General features: G+C 39.5%; 1 protein-coding gene and 1 long non-coding RNA gene across 2 annotated transcripts; both read right to left on the minus strand.

Moving 5' to 3' along the window:
• Positions 1–1,942: 1,942 nt before the first annotated feature.
• Positions 1,943–8,536, minus strand: LOC108433150. Its single transcript, XM_017707530.2, has 10 exons — positions 8,294–8,536; positions 8,037–8,126; positions 7,675–7,798; positions 7,427–7,575; positions 4,365–4,510; positions 3,966–4,116; positions 3,788–3,881; positions 3,479–3,542; positions 3,279–3,364; positions 1,943–3,179 (listed from the first exon to the last, which is right to left on the minus strand). The coding sequence occupies exons 1-10, from the start codon at positions 8,295–8,297 to the stop codon at positions 2,108–2,110; spliced, it is 1,980 nt and encodes a 659-aa protein (XP_017563019.1). The 5' UTR covers positions 8,298–8,536; the 3' UTR covers positions 1,943–2,107.
• Positions 8,537–20,767: 12,231 nt separating this feature from the next.
• LOC108433120 lies at positions 20,768–21,399 on the minus strand. Its single transcript, XR_001858273.1, has 3 exons — positions 21,163–21,399; positions 20,956–21,041; positions 20,768–20,856 (listed from the first exon to the last, which is right to left on the minus strand). It is a non-coding gene; the product is annotated as an uncharacterized LOC108433120 (long non-coding RNA).
• Positions 21,400–27,860: the final 6,461 nt, after the last annotated feature.

Consider the following 27,860-nt stretch of genomic DNA (forward strand, 5'->3'; position numbering starts at 1 on the left):
AAGAGTAACTCAAGAGTAACTCAAATAACCAACCAAAATGTCCGAGGAATGTTTCCAACACAACATTTCCTCACTACTAAATATTCCACAGTCAACTGTCAGTGGTATTCTAACAAAGTGAAAGCAATTGGGAACGACAGCAACTCGGCCACAAAGTGGTAGGCCATGTAAAATGACAGAGCGGGGTCTCTCACTACAGACCTCCAAACTTCATGTGGCCTTCAGATTAACTCAAGAACAGCGCAGAGAGCTTCATGGAATGGGTTTCCATGGCCGAGCAGCTGCATCCAAGCCTTACATCACCAAGCGCAATGCAAAGCGTGGAATGCAGTGGTGTAAAGCGCCGCCACTGGACTCTATAGCAGTGGAGCTGTGTTCTCTGGAGTGATGAATCATGCTTCTCCATCTGGCAATCCGATGGACAAGTCTGGGCTTGGCGGTAGCCAGAACAGTAATTGTTTGACTGCATTGTGCCAAGTGTAAAGTTTGGTGGAGGGGCGATTATCGTGTGGGGTTGTTTTTCAGGAGTTGGGCTCGGCCCCTTAGTTCCAATGAAAGGAACTCTTAATGCTTCAGCAGACCAAGAGATTTTGGACAATTTTATACTCCCAACTTTGGGGGAACAGTTTAGGGATGGCCCCTTCCTGTTCCATCATTACTGTGCACCAGTACACAACGCAAGGTCCATAAAGACATGCATGAGTGAGTCTGCTGTGGAAGAACTTGACTGGCCTGCACAGAATCCTGACCTGAATTAGAGTGGAGACTGCATCCCGGTCTTCTCGTCCAACATCAGTGTCTGATCTCACAAATTGCACTGCTGGAAGAAAAGTCAAAAATTCCCATAAACACACTCCTAACCCTTGTGGAAAGCCTTCCCAGAAGAGTTGAAGCTGTTATAGCTGCAAAGGGTATAAAGTATATATATACTGACTGGAAATAACTCCTACAGTTATTTTTAAAATGGATATACATTTCAGAATAAGTCCTTTCACAAGTTCAGTATATCTAATCTGCAGATCCTAGGCAGCTGCCTGACTGTAAAGACTGCCCCTGGTTCCGACCAGAAAAGGTCTCAGATATTACATAACCTAGATGTTACAAGAAAGGGATGTTAAGTAACATGAAGCAATGCTGCTTACCATTTGTCACTTCAATGCTTGTATCTATCTTGTCAACTCTAAAAAACAATTAACAATTTTAGTAAAAATTGTGCATTTCAAACACTGGCAAGAATATAGTGCCAGTGTACCCAGCATAAATGATGCTTGAGTTCTTCAGGCTTTTGTGTAGAGTTTTACTTTTATGTGTGGAATACAATTTGGGGTTCAAAAGCCACTAAAAGGGACAGAAAACTTTTCATTAAGTAGTTTGATAATGAGAAAGAAATGACTTTCAACAGTGCCCTGCTAATGTTCAGTCTTTCCTGTTAGATGTGGGAATTCAGAACCGATGAAACCCCATGCAGCAATGGACTGTTACGTTTATCTATCTATCTATCTATCTATCTATCTATCTATCTATCTATCTATCTATCTATCTATCTATCTATCTATCTATCTATCTATCTACCTACGTACCTACCTACCTACCTACCTACCTACCTACAAGATATTCAATGAATTTCACACAATTTTCCCCTTTCCCTAACAGCTATGAGGTTAATGTAAAAACAGGAGGCTTCACAGAATTCCATTAGCTTTATTTACATTAGACTCATTGTTCCAGGGCAAATCTAAAGAAACAGACTTCAGACACCAACCATATCTTGGCTGATCAGCTATGTGTGAGATAAGGGATTTTTTTTTTCATTTTCATGAACCGACATCAGAATTATTGGAATACATATTTTTTCTTCAAATTTGTTATTTCTTTTATGATAAACATAAAATATTAATTTAAAGCTAAACTGAATGAGAACAAAGATTATTAAAACAAACAATGACTGTATTATCATTATTTTTATTATTGCACACAAATGTAAAACAACATTCTTTTTCTTCCAGACTCATATCAGTTCCAAAAAACAAAATGTACAAACTGTACAAACTCGGATTTATGGCTAACCAATGAAAACATGCTTACTGTTTAATTTTGAGCTGTGGCATCACACTTTTTGATAAGAACAGTCGATTTGAATGCCTGGAGAAATATTCAAAACAGGACCACAAAGACTTTCGAATGTCGGTGCATGTTCCTGCTGACTGACACAGCTCATGTTGTGGTGGGCCGGCTGAGCCACAGCCTGAGCGATGTTCTGCTCTAGTTCAGTGCTGCGGTCAGAGCTCCATGTGTTTTGGTCCAAGCTTGGAAGAGATTGATATCCATCATCAACAGGGATAACCATGCTTTCACAGGCAGGTACAGCAACATCCTGTGGTTTATTGCAGCAAATAGGCTTTTCTCTGATCGGATTAACGTCATTGTGAAAGCTGACAAATTCTTGGTTCACAGATGCATCTGCTTCTGGTTTGTTTCCGTGGTCCAAGACCTCATTAACACTCTGATATCCATGAACCACAACAATCTCGGTTCTGGAGGGTGCGGACTGAGTTGAGTTAGCATCTAGAGGCAATGAACACGGATGATAGTCCAAGTCCGTCTGTATCGCTGGATCCAGGTTTTCAGATAAAGCTGGGAATGAATTGTCATTCCTAATAGACTGGTGCAGAAAGGAGGAACTGTCTGAATGTGATTCCAAAAAGCATCTGTTACTGAGGGATGAGTCAATGTTATTCCCACATTCCCTTAGGATTTCAATCTTGGCTCTGTCTGATCGCAGACTGTTATGAACTTTGTAGGACACTGAGATAGGAGCAAGGTTCATTGAAGCAGGGAGTAAATTCTCTTTCTCAGAAGAGTCGGAGGGCTGGGTCAACGAAGAGAAGCCTGCATCAAAATAGCACTTGTTGCTGAAGGACAACAATCCTGAGCTATTCCCTGAATCCTGTCCAGTTCCAGAGGTGGAGTTGACTGGGACAGTGGCTCTTGATTGATTTTCAAGTGCACTGTAGGACATTGATGTTTCCATCTTATTTACTGTGGCATTTACAGTGACTTTGTCCTGACCAACACTGCCAGAGTGCACTTGAGCATGACCCCCTGAAGCTGAATCAGCACTGCTCCTGATACTCTGGTGATTATGATGTTCTCTGCTGACATCTGCTTGAGAAGTTGAGCTTTTGGAGGAAGAACAAAGGAGTTTCAGAGCAGAGTTGAGATTACAAACTAAGTCATTCTCCATTAATAGATTTCAAGTCTATATAAGAAAACCTTACCAAGTCTTGTTCCCAATCAGTTCCAGTGAGGAATGTTCAACATGGATGGGAGAGAACTCATTTTCAAAGGGAAGCAAGATGTCAATCTGATAAACAGTAAAGCAAAAGCAAGGCAGATTATGATAATAAACTCCACTCCAGGAATATACCATTACCATAATCAAACATAAAAGAATGTATTTCTGCTACAAGGTTTTTACCTGATTTTTAAAACTTGAAGTGATTTTTGGAGTTGGATATGTATCCCACAACTCTCTCTTCATTCTGTAAAAAAGCGGTGAAAACAGCCGTCATTTAACTGTCATTTACAGGTCCAGACAAATCGATCTGAATCCATCAAATTAGCTTGGCATCAGAACATATGAGCAAATAGGCATGAGTATCTCTCCAAACAAAGCACTGTATCATAACATAAATGTGAGTGTGGGTGGGCACACACAAGAATATTCAAAGTTATTGAAAGAAAAAAATATTTCAAAATATTTCAAAAATATTGAAAGTGGTCTTACTTGTTGTAACAGCAGAAAGTGGTGGATATAAATAAGATCAGTATGACGCATAACATGGGAATTAATATCTTGAGAACAGTCTCTATAGATACGGCTGGGGGCACAGAAACATGTAACCCAGTTAAATACACAGTCATTCCTCAGTGCGTGGTTTACTGGAATGTTTATTGAAACTTACGTGTTCTGAACTCGTATGGTTGACTATAGTCGCTAAATATTGAATTGTTGTTGAATTCTGTCCTCACTCTCACAACATAATCAGAGTTAGGCTGAAGAGTTAGTCTGCTCAGAATCTCATAGTGAGATCCTTGAAGCGAATTTTTCGACATCTGTATGAACAAAGGTGAAAAGAATCATTTTCTGTGTTTATTTTTAAACATTACAACAATATAAAGTTTGTGACGAGATGTATGATTATTCACGCATAATCAGCTCACTTAGGTTGTATCTAACTCCATTGACATTGAAGATGAGCTCCATACTCAGACTTTCAGAAACTTTTTTTTCAGCAGGTGATGTATAGTTGGTGCCGCAGATGGTTAGTTTATTGTACTTTTGTAAAATGGTGTTCACTTACATTGACCTTGCTTCCTTTAATGCCGTAGGTGAGCTTCGTACTCAGACTACTAGAAAATGGTTCATTGTAGTTGGTGTCCCAGGTAATAAGGAAATTTCCATTTTCAGTCAGATTGACTGATACGATGGTTGGTGGTTTGGGTTTGACTGCATTAAGAAATACATAGTTAGTTATGTACATGCATTATGCACCGTTACAACTCTTGATTACATATATATAAAACTCTGAAAAGCACAGAGGCTGGACACAATAGTGGAAATGGCACATGAACAAGAAGGGAACAGTGATTATTGTACATCATGTCAACTATAGAAATCACAATAAACACTTTTATATACAAGTTTTTAAACATCTCAAAGGAGGAAAAGTCATTTTACATGCACCCTATGGTGGTACTTAAACAATAGAGAACGAGAGGGAGTGTGTTATCGCAGTTAAATAAAAGAAGTCCTGAGCAGCTTTTCAGTCGGCAGCTGTGACAGAAGAACACCTAAGCAATGTAGTCTCATCTTCAGAGTCTGACCAAATCGGACGGACCCATACAACCGCCGGACCCATACAACATATTCTCCACCATGTGGTCAGAACAGTGTGATTTACATTTAAAACAAACAGTAGCGCTATATACAGTCAGCCTAGGTTATACAGTCTGTTACTGGTAAGTATATTGCTTTGGCCATTAGCTTATAACATCTTAATTATTTTATTTCTCCCCATAGATGGATCCTCCTGATAAGGGTAAGGTAAGTAGGTCTCCCTGTTATCCCCCTTTTGCTGTTTCCCCTTCACAGGCAGACACAGGTAAGTGCCTTCATATAATCATATACACACACATGTATTTTATGATCTAAGGGATGTTGTTCATTGGTGATGGGGTAGGCCCTACCTTACCACATTCTGTGTGTTTGTGGAAATGGACATAATAACAGAAACATCCAATGTTATATTTCTGAAGAGAACCTAATAAGGAGTAAAGCCGTCTTTAGCCTTAAAACTGTTTCAGTTTCATCCCTTTTTGGAATGATGTCATACAAGTGGAGGGGGTTTCTCCCCGTAACTCATCACAGCTCAGTTTTTCAATGTTTGCTAAGTCAATATTAATATTGCTTTGTTTCAGCCAGTCTGGCATTTTACAGCCCATTTTGTTTGTTGAATGGTATTCAGTTCATTTCTGGGTAGTTCCAGGTTGTTTCGGTGTTCTTTTGTCACAGCTGCCGACTGAAAATCTTGCTCAGTGGTAGTGAAATTTTCTGAATTTAGTGCAGTCTCATCTTCAGGGTCTGATCAAATTGGCTGTGGGTCAAATGTGATCTTAAAAGTGTCCGTTCTCTGTTTGTGCACAAAATAAGAAGTGAAAACATTCAAATGGCTTTAGCGTCTCCTATGGCTGTCAAAGCCGTTGCTTAGCAATGGTGTCTCAGTGGAGTAATACAGCGTTTGTGAAAAAAACGTGACGTCAGAACGCTTCTCAACCAATCAGCTAGCCTGGCTGGAACTAATAGTTGTATAAAAAGGACTACAGTTTGAAGATACTGGTACAAGAGGTGAAGAAAACATTGATTTACATGATTAAAAATTAAATAACTTTAGAAATGTAGCAACTCCATTAAACTCCAAAAAAACAAGCTACATACAGTGTACAGATGCCACTACATCTACCTGGACAAACACTACTGAGAAATATGTCTTTGTGTAAGGTTATAGATGCAGTCAAATAAATAAAATGCAGGTATTTTAGAGCAAGTACCCAGCATTGCCTAAACAATATGCTCTTAAGTAACACAATAATTATGTCATTACATGTTATCCATGACTTTCACTACTTGGACAAATGAACAGACAAAGAAACATTAATTTTCATGACATTCAAAAATATATATTCCGTGATTTTCTAGAAATTATAAAGCTTGTAGCAAATGTGTACAGTGACATTTCATTCAGCGTTATTAGCCTGAAATAATAGGAACATGACCACTGAAAAAAGAAGCCAGTGCATAGTGCATTATAAGAAAGTAATGTGTGCAATAAAAGAGTGAGATGATTAAGCAACATGAAGCAACAAATGGACAGTGCAGTAATCACAAAAACAGGAAAGACAAAAACAGCAGGGTGGCTTTAGAAATAACCACAGAATTGAACCAGCACTCACTTTGCCATTAGTTGAGCAATCTCCATACACGCCGCTAATTCAAGAGTGCTTTCATGAACACGAGAATAAAGTCAGGATAAATGCCTACCTGCCCTGAGTCACCAAATCTGAACGTCATTTAAGTGTTTTAAGATGTTCTAGAGTACAAAATATAAAGTAGTCTCCTTACACTCTTCTGGAATAATGGGCACACTGAAGAAACCCCCTCCACTTGTATGACATCATTCCAAAAAGGGATGAAACTGAAACAGTTTTAAGGCTAAAGACGGCTTTACTCCTTATTAGGTTCTCTTCAGAAATATAACATTGGATGTTTCTGTTATTATGTCCATTTCCACAAACACACAGAATCTAAAGATACTGATTACAGATTTCAACAGGCTTTTACAAAAAGACACATGCAATAAAAGCCTTGCCACTTCAGTGAAATAACACTTTTCCAAAAACAAAACTTAGAACTGCAGTAAAACCTCTTAGCACATCAAGCATTTGTTTGATAGGCTCTGTTTCTCTTATTTTGGTAACTTTCTGGTCTACAATAAATTGATCAACCTCAAAAGCCAGTGGTGTGACCAATAACCAAGCAGTATAAAATTTCAGCATAACATATTGAAAAAAATGACTTTCTAAATATTAATGATTGAAACATAACAGTATCATTTTAAAATAAGACTAACCTAATGTAAGGTTTGTGAATGCTTTAAAATGAGTTTATTCCTTGATAGAATTTAGATCATAAGCACTTTCAAAATCACAAATAAGCATTTATTCTATTAATAGAACACATTAATAAAAAGGGCAAAAGTGAGCTGTTATATCTGATGAATATGTGATAAAGCTGACAGGTTTAGTGCTGACTGACAAAGACAAAGTAAGATCAGTGTAAAAAAGTGTTCCACCAGTTCTGACTTACTGCTTTCACCAGTCTTGATGGTTTTAGTGAACACAAACTTCTCTCCTCTATACAGAGTAGCTGAAAAGGTCTCTGTGAGGACAAAGCCTGGCACTTGGAATTTACATTCACAGGTTTTGGGAGGGAAATGCTCAAAACTACAGGAATATCTGGAAAGTAGGAAAAGACAATGTTACACACAGAACTAATACACTGTAAGGAAACGTTAACTGAGTTTGTCTAAGTCATTACTGACATGAAGAACTCACGTTCTGTTTATTTCGTGAAATACACTGAGTTTGTATGCAGGACAGTGGAGTTTGTCCGAAATCATGTGACACTTCATCACTGCATCATAATCGTTGAAGCATTTCAGATCACTCTCTGTGGGCTCTGAAACAGTTGTTAACACTGGTCATGTAAAAGCTCATGTGATCTTTCAGTTAATAGTAACATGTCATTTTACTGATCTGTACTGAGGTTAAGTTTGATCCTTCACTCAACAGATTACAAGAAAGCACCTTGACTGAAAGCTTCATTTCACCTGTATTTCAATCTGTGACTTTATCAGAGTGATATTATTCTTATTGACGCAAATGAAAACGACCCATAACAATGGCAGAGAACTTACCATAAGATTCTGGGAGGGAAAAAGGAATGAAGAGTTGCAAAAGAAGAATTGTGATATGCATTCTAGTCAAAAAGTCTGTGCTTAATTTCCCTGTAAAGGAAAGTGAAAAAAGTTCTTTGATTCACAGTGAGCAAACTTAAGTGTAGAATTTGTAGCACATATGAAAAGTCACTGGCTAAGGAAGCATTTTTGTCCATTTCCTGTCTACAGTAGGTCTCCCTCTCTTTTAGGCTTGTAGAAGCATAAAAAAAACTTACCCATGTAGATGTTATAACACTGGAGAAACTAAACGAGGAACATTCACTGTTAAACTGAGGACCAGTGTTTTCATAAGACAAGGGAATAACAGAAACGAACACATCTGATTGTACGTCTCATCTGAAGAAATGAATGGTGTAATGTGTGTGTTTCTCTGTAATATACTTGCTGTGCAGTTCCCTGGAAGCTCATTGCACAGCCATCATCTGAAAACTCCGCCTCTTCCCGACCGGCTCACCTTTCCTGTAAACACTACAGCACGTACAGTGGCACACTGCTCAGACCCTTCGCTGCTTCAGTGTAAAAAAGACGGCTCTGTTTGAGAGGCTTTACTTAACTGCTGTCCATTTTCTCACTCAGCTTCTGTTTGTTCAGCACCTTCTACAACGTTTCTTCCCTTTGAATCCACTAGATGGAACTCTTAAAAACTAAATGGGGGGAGAAAGTAAACATGATAGGAACAAAGGAATGTTTCTTGTTTTCTGTACTGTCTTTGTTATGGTGCAGGGGAGTGTGATGTGTAAAGAATTTGGGCTGAATTTACAGAAGAACTAGAAAAGTTTATGTTGTACTGACCAGATAAATGTCCCCCAGTCACATATAGATAATGGAGTATTGATTTCTCTATAAGCAGGACCTAAAAGGTTTGTTAGTGTAATCTATACTGCATTTGGGTGTAGTTAAACCACTTCAACTGAAACAGAAAAAAGCTCATACAATTAAGACACTGGTGCTGAATTTGTGGTTTGAAATAATGGCTTCAGGAACAAACAGATGTTTTAGGAGCTCTGTTGAAGGACTGAGGCCAGTTTGTCCCGCCCATCAAGCGGTCCTACCCCACATATGCACATCATTAGTATAGTGATTCAAAACGATTCAGTGCAATACTTTTACAACTGTGAGGCGCCCAGGAGCCAATCACATACCAACTGAAAGAAGATCAAAGAGGCTCTGACTTCACACCTTCATACGTTCTCCACTTCAATAAGAGTTGCCTATGTTTAGATTTGTTGCTCAAATCAGGTCTTTTGAGATGTCCGTCCACAACGTTACTGGCAAGTGATGAGATCGTATTTGTATGTTAAGACATCACCACCCACACAAGCATCAGTTGCTATTGCTGGTGATTTCGGCTGATACTTAAGGGTTCAGTACTGGTAAAGAAAAAGTCATATTGTGCCGTCTTTAACTTATACATATGTTTTAATACATGTTGAGTGTGTAAAATAAAAGTATCACCACATCTTAGCCTTAATAATCCTTTAGACAGACTTCACTTGTCCAGTATCAGTTCAATACATTTACATTTATGGCATATGACGCTCTTATCCAGAGTGACGTACAATCTGATCATTTTACACAGGTAGGCCAAGGTGGTGTTAGGAGTCTTGCCCAAGGACCCTTATTGGTATAGTGTAGGGTGCTTGCCCTGGTCAGGGATTGAACCCCAGTCTACAGCGTAGAAGGCAAAGGTGTTACCCACTACACTATCCAACCACCACAATACTGAACACATCTTTCAGTTTCCAATAAGGAGGGGTTGGCAACCCTTATTAGCTAGTTGTGCACATTTACACATTGGATGATACGGGTGATAATGTTAATTAAAACTACAGAAAATCCTTAAAACTTTATCCTCTTAAACCATGCTCTTGTGAAATTTGTTATAGATTGTTGGTGGATGAAATTTATTGTGAATAAATGTATAATTGCCAATTTCATTCAGCCTTAAGTAATCTCCTAGGTAGCTAGCTATATGTTTTATGTTGCACGGCTTGCAAAACAGTCAACTTCACGATTTAGCTAGCTAGTTTGATTAAAACGTGATGTGATTACACAAACATTTCAGAATGCATTGGCATTGTAAAACTTGCTAATTTAAAACAGCAAATAAAACCGAGCTCCTAAAGCATTATAGACAACAACACTGGCACAGTGCTGGCATAATTCAAATGTCCATATTTTATGTTTAGTGTTATTTCCACAGAAAATGAGTACTTTGAGCACATTGGTCGTCATTTAAAAGCAAGAAACTATCATGTGTTTTTAAAAATTGTCATTTCAGAACAAACATTTATGGGATATGTGTGCCTCATAGGAGCTGGAAACGCAGTCCTCACTCATCGGACGACTTCAAGGGTGAGTTTTTGCAGAAGAAAAGAGTGAATCCTTTAATATAGATGATGATCTTGATGATGAGGAAGGTGTTCAGAGAGCAGAAGTGGAGTATAGCATATAGCATATAGACCAAATCAAATTTATTTGTATTTGCGCTTTTTACAACTGATGTTGTCCCAAATGTAAAACTCCCAGGTGAGCAAGCCAGGGGCGCCAGTGGCAAGGAAAAACTCCCTCAGAGCTGAGAAAGAAAACCTGGGAGGATCCAAAGCTCACTAGGGGGGACCCATCCTCCTCTGATCAAACTACCTACAAATTATTGATAACAAAGGACCCTGTACATCACACAGGTCTGCTGTTATGCTCATGTGTACTGATATAGTCATAGTATATATAATGTAAGCAATGATGATGATGATGATGGTGTGTCCACTGTGGTAGACTGACATTAATGAATAATCTTTTTGTACTTGTTTGCATTGTTCTTGGAACTATTAAGGGTTTGTTTCCTGGTCAGGGGACAAGCCCAACTCTGCATTGAAGTTTTCTTTTAATGGAGGTTTAGACTGAAGTGTAATTCAGTGCTGGGCATAGTCCCTGCCTTCATTTTACGACTTCAAGAGTCTACTGCTACTCTTGCAGTTGGCTCATGTAGTTGACCACTGCAAGTCTCCTTTTCTTCTAGAAAATACAAAAGAGCCTGCTAGTTGAACCAGAAACAGACATTTAGATCTCAGTGTTTTGTGGCGTAATACTACCTGACTTAATAAAAAAAGTGAACAGTAAATATTAACCAACTTAAGAAAGAACTGACATTCATGATGGTAAATCACTGCGAGTGGATGACATATTTTGAGGACTAGTTTAAGAACAATTTTGTTTTATTATTGTGTCTTTTATTTACAGTAATGTATGCTAGTACCGTGAAAATCTTAAGAATATCTTTCATAAAACTATTTATGGAGGCAGTAAATGTTTGATTAAAAAACATGCTACCATTAGTATAAATACAGATAAACAATACAGAATGATTATGTGCACCATTATGTCAGCTTAACCATTTCCAAAGCTGTCCTGGAGGAAGTCCAGTGTTTACAGTTACCACCCAATACCTCTTTTGCCCGACAGCCACCAAAATGCATGTACTCAGTCAGGGCAGGTCTCCAAGCTCTAAGCCACAACTATACTGACCCGCACTCTTCTATTTGTCGTTTTTCCATCCCTCATTCTGCCCTTAGAGTCCCATTCATTTTCTAACCAAACAAAGCCTCAATCTGTCTTTTTCCAACAACGACCAAAGTACATGTACATATTCAGGGCAGATCCCAAAGATCTAATCCAGTGCCTTACCTGACCCGCGCTCTTCTATGTGTTGGTTTTTATCCCTCATTCCTCGTATAGACTTACATAGTATCCGCTGCACAACTATCCTGCGTTTCCTTTAGGAAAGGCACTTTTCTAGTTTAATCAGTCCTTCATTAAATTAAATCAGTTGTACTGCTGATGGAACCCCCCCCCCCCCCCCCCCCCCCGCGACCCTGAGGGAGAAGCAGCTTAGAAAATGTTAGTGTGTGTACTGCTGATGGAGTTTAACCCTTTTGATGCCTGTTCGAGGCTAAAGCAGAGCGCTAATAGTAAGTTTTACAGTCATCTGGCTGTGTTTGTTCTGGGTTGGTAATGTTAGAGCTGGTTTCTTTCATTCTGGCTAGCGATGGCAGGCTCCTCTGAGTGTTCTGATGTTGCTGTTTTTAACCCTTTGTTTATAAGATGAAGGCTAAAAGCAGAGATGTAAAAGTAGTGAGTGGGGTTTTGGTGATTTTGGAGCTGAATTTCTGGCTGATGGATGGTCTCAGGTGGATGTAATCACTCTGGATTGTGAGGGCAGAGTCTGATGAGTGATCTGATTTTGGAATCATGTCACTGTTTTAACCTTTTGTTGGAATTTGAAGGCCAAAAAAGAGCAATAATATAAGGATTTTGAGTGATTTTCAAATTACTCACTGATGTTGACATCACAGCTCAATCATACCATGCTAACTATTTAGAGCCAGATCTGCTGAATCGCTTGGATGCCCTGAGCTTGAAATGAACTCTCTCAAGAAGAAGCGAGCACATGAGAAGTTAGCTGCAAAAAATGTAAAGAAGCTGAAAAAGGCAGAGGTAAACTACTTGCCACCTCATCAACAAGGCAGAACAGAAGACAGTTTGGAGCAGGTCAGACTGGAGCTCCTGCATGGAGTAAAGACGTGGAATAAAGCTTAGTGAGAAAATGGCAAAGGCCTCCATTCACAGTTAGGAAGTTGTCATCTTAGCCCCACATGTTAGTGCTTTCAGATAATGCTGGTCTACATTTTATGATGCAATGCAGCTGAGTGTCAATGAAATACTGCCCATATCAAACCTGGTCCTAAAGTATCCCTCATCTTGCACATTGTAGTGTTTCCCTGGAGGGAAAACACAAAAAATGCAGGGCAGGGTAAACACTAGGACCAAGGTTGAGATCCACTGGAATAGCTGATACATTTCGGGTTAAATGAAAGCATCATTTTATTTTGTGTGCTACAGGTAAGTAAAGAATTAAGAGAATCCATTGCAGAACTTATTTTGCTCTATGCAAATGCATTTATTTTGGTACAAACATTTGTTATACACACAACTTCAAACGTACAATGAGAGGTGGGATTGCCAAGTATGTCTTCATCTTCCCTAATTAAACTGACATGTAGTTAATGCTTAAAAAAAGATTGAACAATTTGACATTTGTGAGTGGAACAGAAATGGAACTGAAAGTTGGATCAAATTAATTTGTTAAGCAGATTCAAATGATCTGAGTGTTCTAGTATTAAGTAGTAAGAAAATCTAATTCCTGGAGCCAAGCCAAAAACTTCTTAGCCCATCCCAGCTTAGGAATCGAAGTTTGTTAGGCTCTGTTATTCTGATTTCATTTTTTCAGTCTACAGTAAAATCTCAAAAGCCAGCGGTGTGATCAATCGCAAAGCATTACAAATTTTCAGCATGACACACTAACTAAATATTACTGACTACGCCTTAACACTCAAGAAACATCCATGGTGTAATGCAGCAAATGTAGTTAGTCACTAAATCAAATCATCAAATTTATTTTTATAGCGCTTTTTACAACGGATGTTGTCACAAAGCAGCTTTACAGAATTTCAGAAAAGACAAAGTTTCAAGAGAACTGTAAGAATGTACAGAAACCCCCCAGTGGGCAAGCCAGGGGCAACAGTGGCAAGGAAAAACTTCCTCAGAACTGAGGAAGAAACCTTGGGAGGAACCAGGCTCACCAGGGGGGACCCATCCTCCTCTGGTCAAACTACCTACAAGTGATTATATTACTAATATTAACCGCAGTAATATTGGTATTAGGAATAACTAGGAGTCTATGAGAACATCAGCGTTGCACTACTGAGCATCACAATCATACAATGTTTGTATTAGGTGTTTCACCAGTTCTGACTGACTGCTTCCATCAGTGTTGATTTTTTTTAGTGAGCACAAGCTTCTCTCCTCTATACAGAGGAGCTGTGAAGTTCTCTGTGAGGATAAAGTGAACGCGTTGGAATTTCCTTCGCAGGCTTTGGGAGGGAAATGCTCAAAATGCGCATGAATATCTGGAAAATACGAAAGGATAATGTTACACACAGAACTAATACACTGTAAAGAAATCTTAACTGAGTTTATCTGCTGCGCTGGACTAAATCATCAATCAGAGTGATATTATCCTTATTTATGCAAATGAAAATGACCCATAACGACGGCAGAGAACTTACCATAAGATTCTGGGAGGGAAAAAGGAATGAAGAGTTGTTACAAAAGAAGAATTGTTCTAGAAATATCACAAATATTTATAGTTTGTTTATAGACTATGTGAAACCGTGTGAAAAGAGTCACAGCCTAATAGTGTTTTTGTACATTTCCAGTTAGCAGTAGGTCTCCCCAGGAATGTAGAAGCATAAAAAAAAACTGCTTACCCACGTAGATCTTCTCAGCCATCGCCAGAAAACTCCGCCTATTCCCAACCCGGCTCGCCTTTCCTGTAAACACTACAGGGCTTGCAGTGGCACACTGCTCAGATCTTTCACTGCTACAGTGTCAAAAAAAGAGAGATGGCTCTGTTTGAGAGGCTTTACTTAACTGCTGTCCATTTTCTGTCTTTACTCTCTTTATTCCTTCCAAATCCACTAGATGGAACTCTTAAAAACTAAATGAGGGGCAGAAAGTGAACATGAGAAGAACAAAAAAAAAGTTTTTCTGCACTTTGTTTTTGTTATGAAGCAGGGGGGATGTGATGTGTAAAGAATGTGGGCTGAATTCACAGAAGAACTAAATGTCCCCCGGTCCCATTTCATAGAGAAATGATTTCTCTATAAGCAGGACCCAAAAGGCATGTTCATACTGCATTTGGGTGTAGTTGTGTAGTCATGGAAGTAAGACCATGACGTTGAATTCATGGTTTACAACTTCAGGAACAAACAGTGCATAGTTTTAGCAGCTCTGCTGGAGGACTGGGGCCAGTTCGTCCTGCCCATCAAGTGATCCCGCCTTTCATATGCATGTCATTAGTATAGTGTACCTCATGTTTGTTCCTAACATTTTTTGTATTTTCCGTGTAAATTCTGACTTCATGTGTTTTATACAGACTCTGTTTACTCTGATTACTTAGTCTCTCATAAGGTGATGCTCATGTTACAAGCTGCAATTCCTGTTTTTTGTTCAGATCCCATATTTCTAATTTGATGGTTCACATTTGTGTAGGTAAATGATGTAAATCTGTCATTACTGTGAATGAGCCTGCATCCTGAAATGACCAGCATGTGCACGTCCTAATAAGGTCACATGAATGACTATCATGTATCATGAACAATAAACAAACTAGGCAGCTCTGTGGTCTGAGCAAGTTGAGTTGGCACAATGTGGTCTGAGCAAGCGGAGTTGGCACAGATCTGATATTTTGTCCTAATGTGACACAGACCTGATGTTTTCAGCGCTGTTTGGACACACAAACAGGCCTTATCAAATCAGTTCTGAGCCACATTCGGCCTTGTTCAGATTGCCAGCCCAGAACTAATAATTTTCAGCATATCCAAATTGTATCCAGATTGATTTCTAATAATCTGGACAGCAAAAACATAAAATCAGATTTTTTCTAATGTGATCTAAACCACATTTGGAGGTGGTTTTGGATGCTCTGGCTGCTCAAATCAAATTTAAAGTGTCTTTTGCACCATTTGCAACATGCTGAACAACAACACTGTTAAATGGGATTCCAGCACTTGTGCCACTCTGGATTTGGCATCATCGTTGAACATAGCCAAAGTGCCTCAGATCTGATTAGCGTGTGCACACAAATCAGATTGGTTTTACATTAAGCCAAGGAAACTTGTTTTGTGCCACTTCAGCATGGTAATGTGAACATAGCCTAAGGCCATCAAAATATACTACTGTTGATAGCATTTATTGATAAGATGATTAGACTACCACAGTATCCTACCTATTATTTTAATATGGGTAACATTTTCTGGTGAGGTCATTTAGGCACTTATAGTATCCTACCAAAAGGTTTATGCAGTCAGCAAGCTATGAATATGCGCTATGGATGGACATGTTAAGAAGGTCCTAGCATGGACCCTAAGGTTGTCGGGCTCATCATGTCATAGCCTATGTAATGCCATTCATAGCCATATATGATTCAAATGTATGGCTATAAATATCCTTACATAGGCCATGGCATGTTGAACTCTACAACCCAAACGATGCAAAATAAGGAAAACTTAAAGCCATTTGTGTTTCAGCCAACATCAATGTTAGCTTAGGGTTTGTGCTAGGACCTTATTAACATGTCCATCCATAGTGCATATTCATAGCTTGCTGACTGCAAAACTGAAGTAAAAAAGTTTTCCAACATTTTTGATCTACAGACGTTTTGCTATTTTTAAGCCCCCATGGATAAATGACCCATCCTTTTAGGCCACCTGCTACTATGTCTGTATGGAAGGCAGAAATATAATGTACCTCATTGCTATTGTACTTGCCCAGTCTGATTCTGAGCATTTTAACGTCTTAGGCCTATTAGAGTGTCCTGCACATGTTAGAAATATTTAGTAGGCCTATCTAACAAAAACTATTAAAATGTGTCACATGGAACTATAAAATATAAGAACAAGCACTGCTTGAGGAATTTTCTAATTAATGAATATGTGAGTTCTTATTACTGATGTTGTACCTATACAATGGTTAAGTCTGAGACTCTGACAGACAACTTTATTCATTTTTTGAGCAGAATCTCCTTATTGATGAATGCACATCGTCTTGTCCACAGTTGGTGTCATTTTCACATTTGGCAGTTATTTCATTCACCCACAGAGACTAATCAGTGTTGAACTGTGTAAATGGCAACAGACAAATTGTACGTGACCATATGTGGGCTGCAGACTGTGTAGCATAGTGCAGTATAGAGTCTTGTTATTGCAGATTTGAAAACGCCGGCTGGCCTTTTCATGGTTTGAATGGACCAACAGAAACGGTCAAAAAAAAAAAATCACGATAAACAGACAGATTTTAAATTGAAGCCGTTTTGAAGTTCAAGTTACCATTTTTGAGATGCAAGGTTTTGTTCTGACAGTGACTATATTGACTACATATGAAATATAAACTGCTCATCACTGGTATGAGGATGGTGAAGGATAAGACCTTGATAAGAACTTGTTTTAGTCAGGTTGTTTCAGGTAGTAGGACCACTGAACACACCACATTGCGCAGTCCAAACCTGCACCTGGGGCTTCTATGGAGAGCATTTGCTTCCAAAGTCCTGCTTTGTGTTTATAGCACCGGGCTATTAAGGTAGGTTAAATGATCTAGTTGTTCTCAGTCAGTGCTGTAATGATTAACCATATTTAGCCCTGTGGTTGTTCAGCCATGTGTTTAGGTTTGGAGGCCTAATAATGGCCCTGGTGTCGTGTCAGAGCTTCTGACTTTATACTGCTCTCTAACACTAAATATCACTACAAATGATACAATACCACCTTTTTCTTTTCCATACTGATTCAGTACCGACACTGAAACTATTGGCCAATACCAATTGTCAAATTAGCTCATTTTAATTGAAGAACTTAAGATGATCATCTCAAAGTGGGTTTCATTCTAAAACTACTAAGCATGTGACAATACAGCGTGTCATATTGTATTGAATTATGTCACAGTGTATTATACTGTATCACGTTAGGCGTAGAGCATTACATATGGACACTGTATGTACAATTTCATGCTAATTATTTTCTGAATTTAACATATTGGTTTTGTGATATATTCATATTTTTTTTCAGGGTTAAACTCATTAACTCATAAGCACAAATAAATAGGGGAAGCCTCTGATTTCACTCTTTCTGAGGAGACAGTGGAGCTCTGCCTGAGCGGGGGGATCCAGGGAGGCAGTAGGGCACAGCAAAAAAATTAATTCATTAAAAAATGGGAGGGCAGGATTGGAGGGGGAGTCCCTGAAAGAAGCCATAGCATCTCACATGCCTGCACAGATATCATGCATCATAATATCTACTGTATTATATAAAATAAATTGAATTACAAATATACAAAGTGTCCAAATACATATATGTGTATACATGTACATATACACACACTGTATATTATTATTTGTATATAAGTACTTGTATACATATCCACAGTGATATAGGTAATTCTATAAGTAATGGAACTGTATCTTTGACTAATGATTCCTACTTCTGAGAGGTCACGTAAGAGGCATAGGGAGGGTGACATGCTGCTCCCCAAATACAAAGATAATTGGGTTTATTTTTTCCCAGAATTGGTGGACTGGCCTGCAAATCCAGAACATGTGAAAAGAATCATAAGTTTTGCTAGTTGTACATTGTGTACATATGCTTGAATTGTTCAAAAAGTCCCATTTTGAACAATTTACATTGCATAATACGTGTCCTATGAGTGATTTTATATTGAATTAGTTGTGTCTTAATGTTCTTACTCATTCTAAAGATATTTTTATAGATTTCTGTCCAGAACTGTGCGTCAGTGCTGGTATCTAAACACCTCAGTGTCTCTGCTGGACTGAGAATAGTCTACTAACCAAAAATATCCAGCCAACAGCGTCCTGTGGGCAGCGTCCTGTGACCACTGATGAAAGACTAGAGGACGACGACCACAAACTGTGCAGCAGCAGATGAGCTGTCGTGTCTGGACACAGTGTTTAAAGACTCCAGCAGCACTGAGAGACCAATCAGACCAGCGCAACACACACCAACACACCACCATCACATCAGTGTTACTGCAGAGCTGAGAATGATCCACCACCCAAATAGTACCTGCTCTGTGAGGGTCCGTGGGGGTCCTGACCACCAGACTACAGTCTGTAATTGTAGAACTACTAAGTGCACATATATAGTAAGTGGAGCTGATAGTAAATGGGCAAGGAGCATAGAAACAAGGAGGTGGTCATGATATTATTAGGTCTTATAGTCATTTTCAAAATTTCATTTATTATTTTGGGATTTTGGGTATTGTCTCCTGACAAGTCTTGCATGGTGGTTATAGTGTGTTTTCCTCTGTTTTGTGTTAACCGGTTTGCTGAAAAGTTGATTTGTCATTATGCTCAAAGTGGTTTTGTCTAAGTCGTAAAAAGTAAAAGCTGTGTTTTTTTTATTGATAAGAGTATCTTGCTGGGCTTTAGTCTCATTTACTGTTTATAAGAATTTTTTCAATGGGATTTTCTGCATATGAACTCTGGAGTTGCTTTAATTGCTGTTCTAGGTCATTTTGCTTTTCTTAATCCTTCTTTTTTCTTATGTACTGAATATATGATTTTGCCTCTCATCACTGCTTTTGATGCTTCCCATAATAATGCGGGAGACTTTTCTTTTAAATCGTTGGTTTCCATAAACAACGTCCACTAATTTTTAAAGTAAATATCAAATTCTTTGTCTTTGATGACCAATGTATTAAATCATAGGAGTGCATAGGAGTGTATTAGCAAGAATGCATATAAGAATCTCCACATAAGAAACCTTTCAGTATACAGTAGTATGCAAAAATTTGGACACCCCTGGTCGAATTACATGTTTGACTAATGCACAATTACTGTATTTTGCTGAATTTAGCATGATGGCAAATATAAACATTAAATGTGATTGTAGAAATATTATAGGACATACATGTATATTCAATTTACACTCAGTGTTTTACTTTTTCCCCCCAATATGTCAAACTCAAGCAAGTAAATAGAAATGGTGCACTAAAATGGACAGAAAATGCCATATTGTTCTCTAAAAGATGCGTTACCCTATTTTTGCTTAGAAATACAACTACAAGAAGGTTAGGGATCTGGCCCTGTGACCGGAAGGTTGCCGGTTCGATCCCCAGGGCCGACAGTCCATGACTGAGGTGTCCTTGAGCAAGACACCTAACCCCCAACTGCTCCCCAGGCGCCGTGGATAGGGCTGCCCACCACTCTGGGAAAGTGTGCTCACTGCCCCCTAGTGTGTGTGTTCAGTAGTGTGTATGTGGTGTTTCACTTCAAGGATGGGTTAAATGCGGAGGTGGAATTTCCCCGGGTGTAGGATCAAAAAAGTATTTTAGAAGCATTCTATTCACATTCTATGTTACAGTGTATTGCAACTATGTTTAATTTTGAGCTGTGACATCACACTTTTTAATAAGAACAGTTGATTTGAATGCCGGGAGAAACAGGACCGCAAAAACTTTCGAATGTCGGTGTTGTGGTGGGCCGGCTGAGCTACAGCCTGAGCAATGTTCTGCTCTAGTTCAGTGCTGTGGTCAGAGCTCCATGTGTTTTGGTCCAAGCTTGGAAGAGATTGATATCCATCATCAACTGGGATAACCATGCTTTCACAGGCAGGTACAGCAACGTCCTTGGTTTATTGCAGCAAATAGGCTTTTCTCTGATCGGATTAAAAGTCATTGTGAAAGCTGACAAATGCTTGGTTCGCAGATGCATCTTCTTCTGGTTTAGACTGGTGCAGAAAGGAGGAACTGTCAGAATGTGATTCCAAAAAGCATCTGTTACTGAGGGATGAGTCAGAGTTATTCAGAGTAGAGTAAATTCTCTTTCTCAGAAGAGTCGGAGGGCTGGGTCAACAAAGAGAAGCCTGCATCAAAATAGCACTTATTGGTGAAGGACAACAATCCTGAGCTATTCCCTGAATCCTGTCCAGTTCCAGAGGTGGAGTTGACTGTGACAGTGGCTCTTGATTGATTTTCAAGTGCGCTGTAGGACATTGATGTTTCCATCTTATTTACTGTGGCATTTACAGTGACTTTGTCCAGACCAACACTGCCAGAGTGCACTGGAGCATGACCCCCTGAAGCTGAATCAGCACTGCTCCTGATACTCTGGTGATTATGATGTTCTCTGCTGACATCTGCTTGAGAAGTTGAGCTTTTGGAGGAAGAACAAAGGAGTTTCAGAGCAGAGTTGAGATTACAAACTAAGTCATTCTCCATTAATAGATTTCAAGTCTATATAAGAAAACCTTACCAAGTCTTGTTCCCCATCAGTTCCAGTGAGGAATGTTCAACATGGATGGGAGAGAACTCATTTTCAAAGGGAAGCAAGATGTCAATCTGATAAACAGTAAAGCAAAAGCAAGGCAGATTACGGTAATAAACTCCACTCCTTTTTTGAGGAATATACCATTACCATAACCAAACATAAAAGAATGTATTTCTGCTACAAGGTTTTTACCTGATTTTTAAAACTTGAAGTGATTTTTGGAGTTGGATATGTATCCCACAACTCTCTCTTCATTCTGTAAAAAAGCGGTGAAAACAGCCGTCATTTAACTGTCATTTACAGGTCCAGACAAATCGATCTGAATCCATCAAATTAGCTTGGCATCAGAACATATGAGCAAATAGGCATGAGTATCTCTCCAAACAAAGCACTGTATCATAACATAAATGTGAGTGTGGGTGGGCACACACAAGAATATTCAAAGTGAAAGTGGTCTGACTTGTTGTAACAGGAAAAAGTGGTGGATATAAATAAGATCAGTATGACGCATAACATGGGAATTCATATCTTGAGAACAGTCTCTGTAGATACGGCTGGGGGCACAGAAACATGTAAACATGTAGAATAACCTGTAAAAACATGGCTGAAGACACAGAGACGTGTAATCCAGTTAAATACACAGTCATTCCTCAGTGCGTGGTTTACTGGAATGTTTAATGAAACCTACGTGTTCTGAACTCGTATGGTTGACTATAGTCACTGAACCTCAAAGTCTGGTTGTAGTCTGTGCTCACTCCTGCCGTCACGACATAATCGGAGTTGGGCTGAAGATTTCTACCCACAATCTCATATTCCGTTCGTCCTTTTTCCAAACGTATCACCTGTGTGGACGAACAATAAACGATCATCTCCTGTGTTTATCATGCTTGTGTAAAATGTCATTTAATGTATACTGACTAATCGACAGTGATCACAAAAAGAATAATTTGGCCTCAGAAATAGCCACAAACCTGAACCTGCACTCAGTTTGTCATTAGCTGAACAGAGATGAGACAATACCACTTTTTCTTCCCAGTACCAAAACTGAAACCTGACTACAAGTCAAAGGACTAAAAGAATATGATGACCTTTTGTGCGCCCTGTGGAGTATACACTGTTCCTAATGTTCCTGACTGTGTGTGATGTGTTCATGGGTCTATAGATGTGTTCTATATTGCTTCCATACACACTGCTAAACAAATTCAAGAGTGATTTCCATGAGAACAAGGAAAAAGTTAAATGCCTTTCAAACCCCCTGCAACCCAATCTAAACATCATTTCACATTGAAAGCGGCACATTGAAGAAATCCCCCTCCACTTATGTGACATTGTTCCAAGAAGGAATGAAACTGAAACTGTTTTAAGGCTAAAGACTGCTTCGCTCCTTATTAGGTGTTCTTCAGAAATGTATCTTTGGGTGTTTCTGTTATTATCTACTTTTCCACAAACAGAATCTAAAGATACTGATTACAAATTGCAAGAGGCTTTTATAACAAGCCCTACAGATTTGACAGCAAAATGTAAATTTAGAGGAACAGGATAGCAGGTAATGCATCACTAGAGGAGAGCAGGGCAGCCTAAAGCCTCAATAAAGGTATTGTTACTTTTGTAAAATATAATGAGTCAAATAAAAGTAAAATTACCCTTCCAAAAAACAACCAGGGTAAAAAACACAATGATACCAGGCCAATAGCCCACCTATGCACTCAGTAACCCTAAGAACCGCAGTAGAACTTCTTAACGCATCCAGCGTAGTATAAAAATTTAAGTTTGTTAGGCTCTGTTTAAAAGGATATATCTGAATAGCCAGTGGTGTGACCAATCACCAAGAAAGTTTCACAAAATTTCAGCATGACATAATGAAGAAAATTATTAAAAAACAAATTAAGAAAACTAAATATTAATGATAAAAATAATGATGGAGTAAAACTGAGATTCTTTTTCTTTCCAAAAGTTTCTCTCCTCTATACAGAGGAGCTGTGAAGTTCTCTGTGAGGATAAAGTGTAACCGTTGGAATTTGCATTCGCAGGTTTTGGGAGGGTTGAAGATGCAAGGAGTAGAGGTCGTAAAGGTGGATGACTTCAAATATCTTGGGTCAACCATCCAGAGCAATGGACAATGCAAAAAAGAGGAAGAGGGTGCAGGCAGGATGGAGTGGGTGGAGACGGGTTTCAGGGCTGAAGTGTGACAGAAGGACAGCAGCAAGAGTGAAAGGGAAGGTTTACAAGACAGTAGCGCGTCCTGCTATGATGTTTGGTTTGGAGACTGTGGCTCTGTCTAAAAGACAGGAGGCTGAGCTGGAGGTGGCGGAGATGAAGATGCTGAGATTTTCGTTGGGAGCGACAAGGATGGACAAGATTAGAAATGAGCAGATCAGAGGGTCAGTGAAGGTGGAGCAGTTTGGAGATAAAGCCAGAGAGGCCAGGTTGAGATGGTTTGGACATGTGTTGAGGAGGAATAGTGGATATATTGGGCAAAGAATGTTGGAGATGGAGCTGCCGGGTAGAAGGAGAAGAGGTAGACCTCAGAGAAGGTTTATGGATGTAGTGAAGGTGGACATGGAGATAGTTGGTGTGAAAGTAGAGGAGGCAATGGATAGGGCAAGATTGAGGCAGATGATCCGCTGTGGCGCCCCTAAAGGGAGCAGCCGAAAGAAGAAGAAGAAGGTTTTGATGTAGTGAAGGTGGACATGGAGATAGTTGGTGTGAAAGTAGAGGAGGCAATGGATAGGGCAAGATTGAGGCAGATGATCCGCTGTGGCGCCCCTAAAGGGAGCAGCCGAAAGAAGAAGAAGAAGGTTTTGGGAGGGAAATGCTCAAAACGACATGAATATCTGGAAAATATGAAAGGATAATGTTACACACAGAACTAATACACTGTAAGGAAATGATAACTGAGTTTATCTGCTGTGCTGGACTAAATCATTTCTGACACGTAATGCCTCTTCAGTCACACTGAGTTTGTATGCAGGACAGTGGAGTTTGTCCGAAATCATGTGACACTTCATCTCTGCATCATAATCGTTGAAGCATTTCAGATCACTCTCTGTGGGCTCTGAAACAGTTGTTAACACTGGTCATGTAAAAGCTCATGTGATCTTTCAGTTAATAGTAACATGTCATTTTACTGATCTGTACTGAGGTTAAGTTTGATCCTTCACTCAACAGATTACAAGAAAGCACCTTGACTGAAAGCTTCATTTCACCTATATTTCAATCTGTGACTTTATCAGAGTGATATTATCCTTATTGACGCAAATGAAAATGACCCATAACGACAGCAGAGAACTTACCATAAGATTCTGGGAGGGAAAAAGAAACGAAGAGTTGTTGCAAAAGACGAATTGTGGTATGCATTCTGGTCAAAAAGTCTATGCTTAGTAAGATAAGATAAGATAAGATCAACTTTTAATATCCCATTGGGGGAAATTTGCATTGTTACAGCAGAATACACAGTAAGCAGATAAAGAGCAGTAAGTAGGCAAAGATGTGCATCATACAAAATACAAAATATAAGATATACTATAGAAATAAATAAACAACCAAGGCGTCTGTTAGCAGAAAAATATAAAAAATAAAAAGAGACTTGAGAAACTGTGCAAATTTACAGTTTACACATGCAGTTGTATGGATATTGCACATTTCTGAGCAGGTAATGACTGGATATCGCACAGAAATTGTAGATATTACACAGAACTTGCGTATGTATTGCACTTGTACCATCTATCAGCAGCAGATATTGCACATTAATTAGAGGTGGGATAAGATACAGGTCTATGTGGTGTGTTCGTGATGGAGTGCACTATGATGATAGAGTGACGTGTGAATCCATAGTGTGTTTATGAAGGAGTATCTGCTTGGGGAGGTTCTGATTGCAGAGCCGAACAGCAGTGGGGAGAAAGGAGCTGCGGTATCTCTTTTCCGCATTGCAGGTGGAGGAGCCTGTCACTGAAGGAGCTGCCCAGTGCTGCAACTGCCTCCTGTAGTGGGTAAGAGGGGTTGACCATTATGGATGCAAGCTTGGCCAACATCCTCCTCTCCAGCACCTCCCCCACTGGATCCACCGCACAGCGCAGGACAGAACTAGCCTTCCTGATAAGCTTGTCCAGTTTCTTCCTGTCTGCTGCTGTAATGCCACCTCCCCAGCAGACAATAATATAAAGAGTGGAGAAGTCCACCCTGTGTTCCAGAGGACCGGAGCCTCCTCAGCAGGTGGAGTCTGCTCTGGCCTTTCTTATACAGGGTGTGTCTGTTGTCAGACCAGTCCAGTTTGTTGTTTAGATGAACACCCAGGTACTTGTTCACTGAAGTGGGTGAGGAGAACCTGCGGAAATCCACCACCAGCTCTTTGGCTTTAGCCGTGTTGATCTGGAGGCAGTTCTGCTGGCAACAGTCCACAAAATTCCCTGTAACTTCTCTGTATTCCCTTTCATCGTTGTCTGAGATGTAGCCAACGATGGCAGAGTCATCAGAGAATTTCTGAGGTGACAGGTTGAGGTGTTGTGGGTGAAGTCGGCAGTGTAGAGGGTGAAGAGGAATGGGGCCAGGACTGTTCCCTGTGGGGCCCCTGTGCCTTAGAGTAGTGTTTCTGATACACAGTCCTTAAGTCGCACGTACTGCGGTCTGTTTGTGAGGTAGTCCATAGTCCATGTGATGAGATGATGATCCACCCCTGCTCTCTCCATCTTGCACCCTAGTAGAGTGGACTTGATGGTGTTGAAAGCACTTGATAGATCAAAGAACATGATTCTAACAGTGCTTGATGAGCGAGGGATCTGTGGAGGTCCGTGCCACTGCTCTGTAGCCATGCAGATCACTGGGGTATGCAGTTCTGTTGCAGCTGGCCTTCCATTCTCTTCCTGTACTGGTCTTTGCCCTCCCTGATTTTCCTCCACAGCTCCTTCCGTACTCTCCTCATTTCCTCTTTGTTTCCAGATCAAAATGCCCTCTTCTTTTCTTCCAGAAGGGCCTTCAGATCTGGCTTGTTATTGGAAAAACACTGTACAGTTAAAAAAAAACACCATACAGTAATTTCCCTGTAAAGGAAAGTGAAAAAAGTTCTTTGATTCACAGTGAGCAAACTTAAGTGTAGAATTTGTAGCACATATGAAAAGTCACTGGCTAAGGAAGCATTTTTGTCCATTTCCTGTCTACAGTAGGTCTCCCTCTCTTTTAGGCTTGTAGAAGCATAAAAAAAACTTACCCATGTAGATGTTATAACACTGGAGAAACTAAACGAGGAACATTCACTGTTAAACTGAGGACCAGTGTTTTCATAAGACAAGGGAATAACAGAAACGAACACATCTGATTGTACGTCTCATCTGAAGAAATGAATGGTGTAATGTGTGTGTTTCTCTGTAATATACTTGCTGTGCAGTTGCCTGGAAGCTCATTGCACAGCCATCATCCGAAAACTCCGCCTCTTCCCGACCGGCTCACCTTTCCTGTAAACACTACAGCACGTACAGTGGCACACTGCTCAGACCCTTCGCTGCTTCAGTGTAAAAAAGACGGCTCTGTTTGAGAGGCTTTACTTAACTGCTGTCCATTTTCTCACTCAGCTTCTGTTTGTTCAACACCTTCTACAACGTTTCTTCCCTTTGAATCCACTAGATGGAACTCTTAAAAACTAAATGGGGGGAGAAAGTAAACATGATAGGAACAAAGGAATGTTTCTTGTTTTCTGTACTGTCTTTGTTATGGTGCAGGGGAGTGTGATGTGTAAAGAATTTGGGCTGAATTTACAGAAGAACTAGAAAAGTTTATGTTGTACTGACCAGATAAATGTCCCCCAGTCACATATAGATAATGGAGTATTGATTTCTCTATAAGCAGGACCTAAAAGGTTTGTTAGTGTAATCTATACTGCATTTGGGTGTAGTTAAACCACTTCAACTGAAACAGAAAAAAGCTCATACAATTAAGACACTGGTGCTGAATTTGTGGTTTGAAATAATGGCTTCAGGAACAAACAGATGTTTTAGGAGCTCTGTTGAAGGACTGAGGCCAATTTGTCCCGCCCATCAAGCGGTCCTACCCCGCATATGCACATCATTAGTACAGTTTAGTACCTAAGTATTTTCTAATGTTTTATTGTGTTTTTTTAATTATTCTGACTTACTTCACATGTTTTATACAGACTCAGTTTACTCTGATTATTATTATGCTCACGTTACAAGTCTCATTGCTCAATTCCGATTTTTTCTCAGTCCCAATCTTTTTAATTTGATGGTTCATATTTGTGTATTGAAGCAGCTCAAATCTGTCATTAATTTGAATGAGGCTGCATCCTGAAACTGAAACTGAAACATCCTAATAAGGTCATGAACCATGTGCGTCATGAACAACAGACCTGCTCTGAAAAAATCTGGCCTGCTTTCACATTACCAAGCTGAAGTGGCACAGATCAGATGTTTTGCTGTTATGTGACACAGACCTGATGTTTTCAGAGCTGTGTGGACACACAAACAGATCTTTTCAAATCAGATTGGAGCCATTTTGCCTATGTTTAGATTTGTTGCTCAAATCAGGTCTTTTGAGATGACCGTCCACAATGTTACTGGCAAGTGATAAGATCGTATTTGTGTGTTAAGACATCACCACCCACAAAGGCATCAGTTGTAATTGCTGGTGACGTTGAATAATGTGAAAGAGTCTGCGTCCTGAAACACACCACCTCCTAATAAGGTCTTGAACCATGTGCGTCATGACCAGTGGTGGACAAAGTACGCAAACCATGTACTTGAGTTAAAATGTAGATACCCAAGATAAAATATGACTCCAGTAAAATAGAAGTTCCTCCCTTTAGACCCCACTTCAGTAAAAGCACAAAAGCATTTGCCTTCAAATGTACTTAAGTACTGAAAGTAAAAGTACTAAAAGAGTAA

Source organism: Pygocentrus nattereri, chromosome 27, assembly GCF_015220715.1.
Source record: "Pygocentrus nattereri isolate fPygNat1 chromosome 27, fPygNat1.pri, whole genome shotgun sequence".
In the NCBI taxonomy this organism is placed as follows: domain Eukaryota; kingdom Metazoa; phylum Chordata; class Actinopteri; order Characiformes; family Serrasalmidae; genus Pygocentrus; species Pygocentrus nattereri.

What these genes read in the sequence shown, in the direction of transcription:
- LOC108433150 (XM_017707530.2), bottom strand. An exon ending in TTTCACGAAATAAACAGAAC is followed by an intron (nt 7,576 to 7,674) that starts GTGAGTTCTTCA and finishes CCTACTTTCCAG; the next exon opens with ATATTCCTGTAGTTTTGAGC. An exon ending in TTAAAGGAAGCAAGGTCAAT is followed by an intron (nt 4,117 to 4,364) that starts GTAAGTGAACAC and finishes TTGTTCATACAG; the next exon opens with ATGTCGAAAAATTCGCTTCA.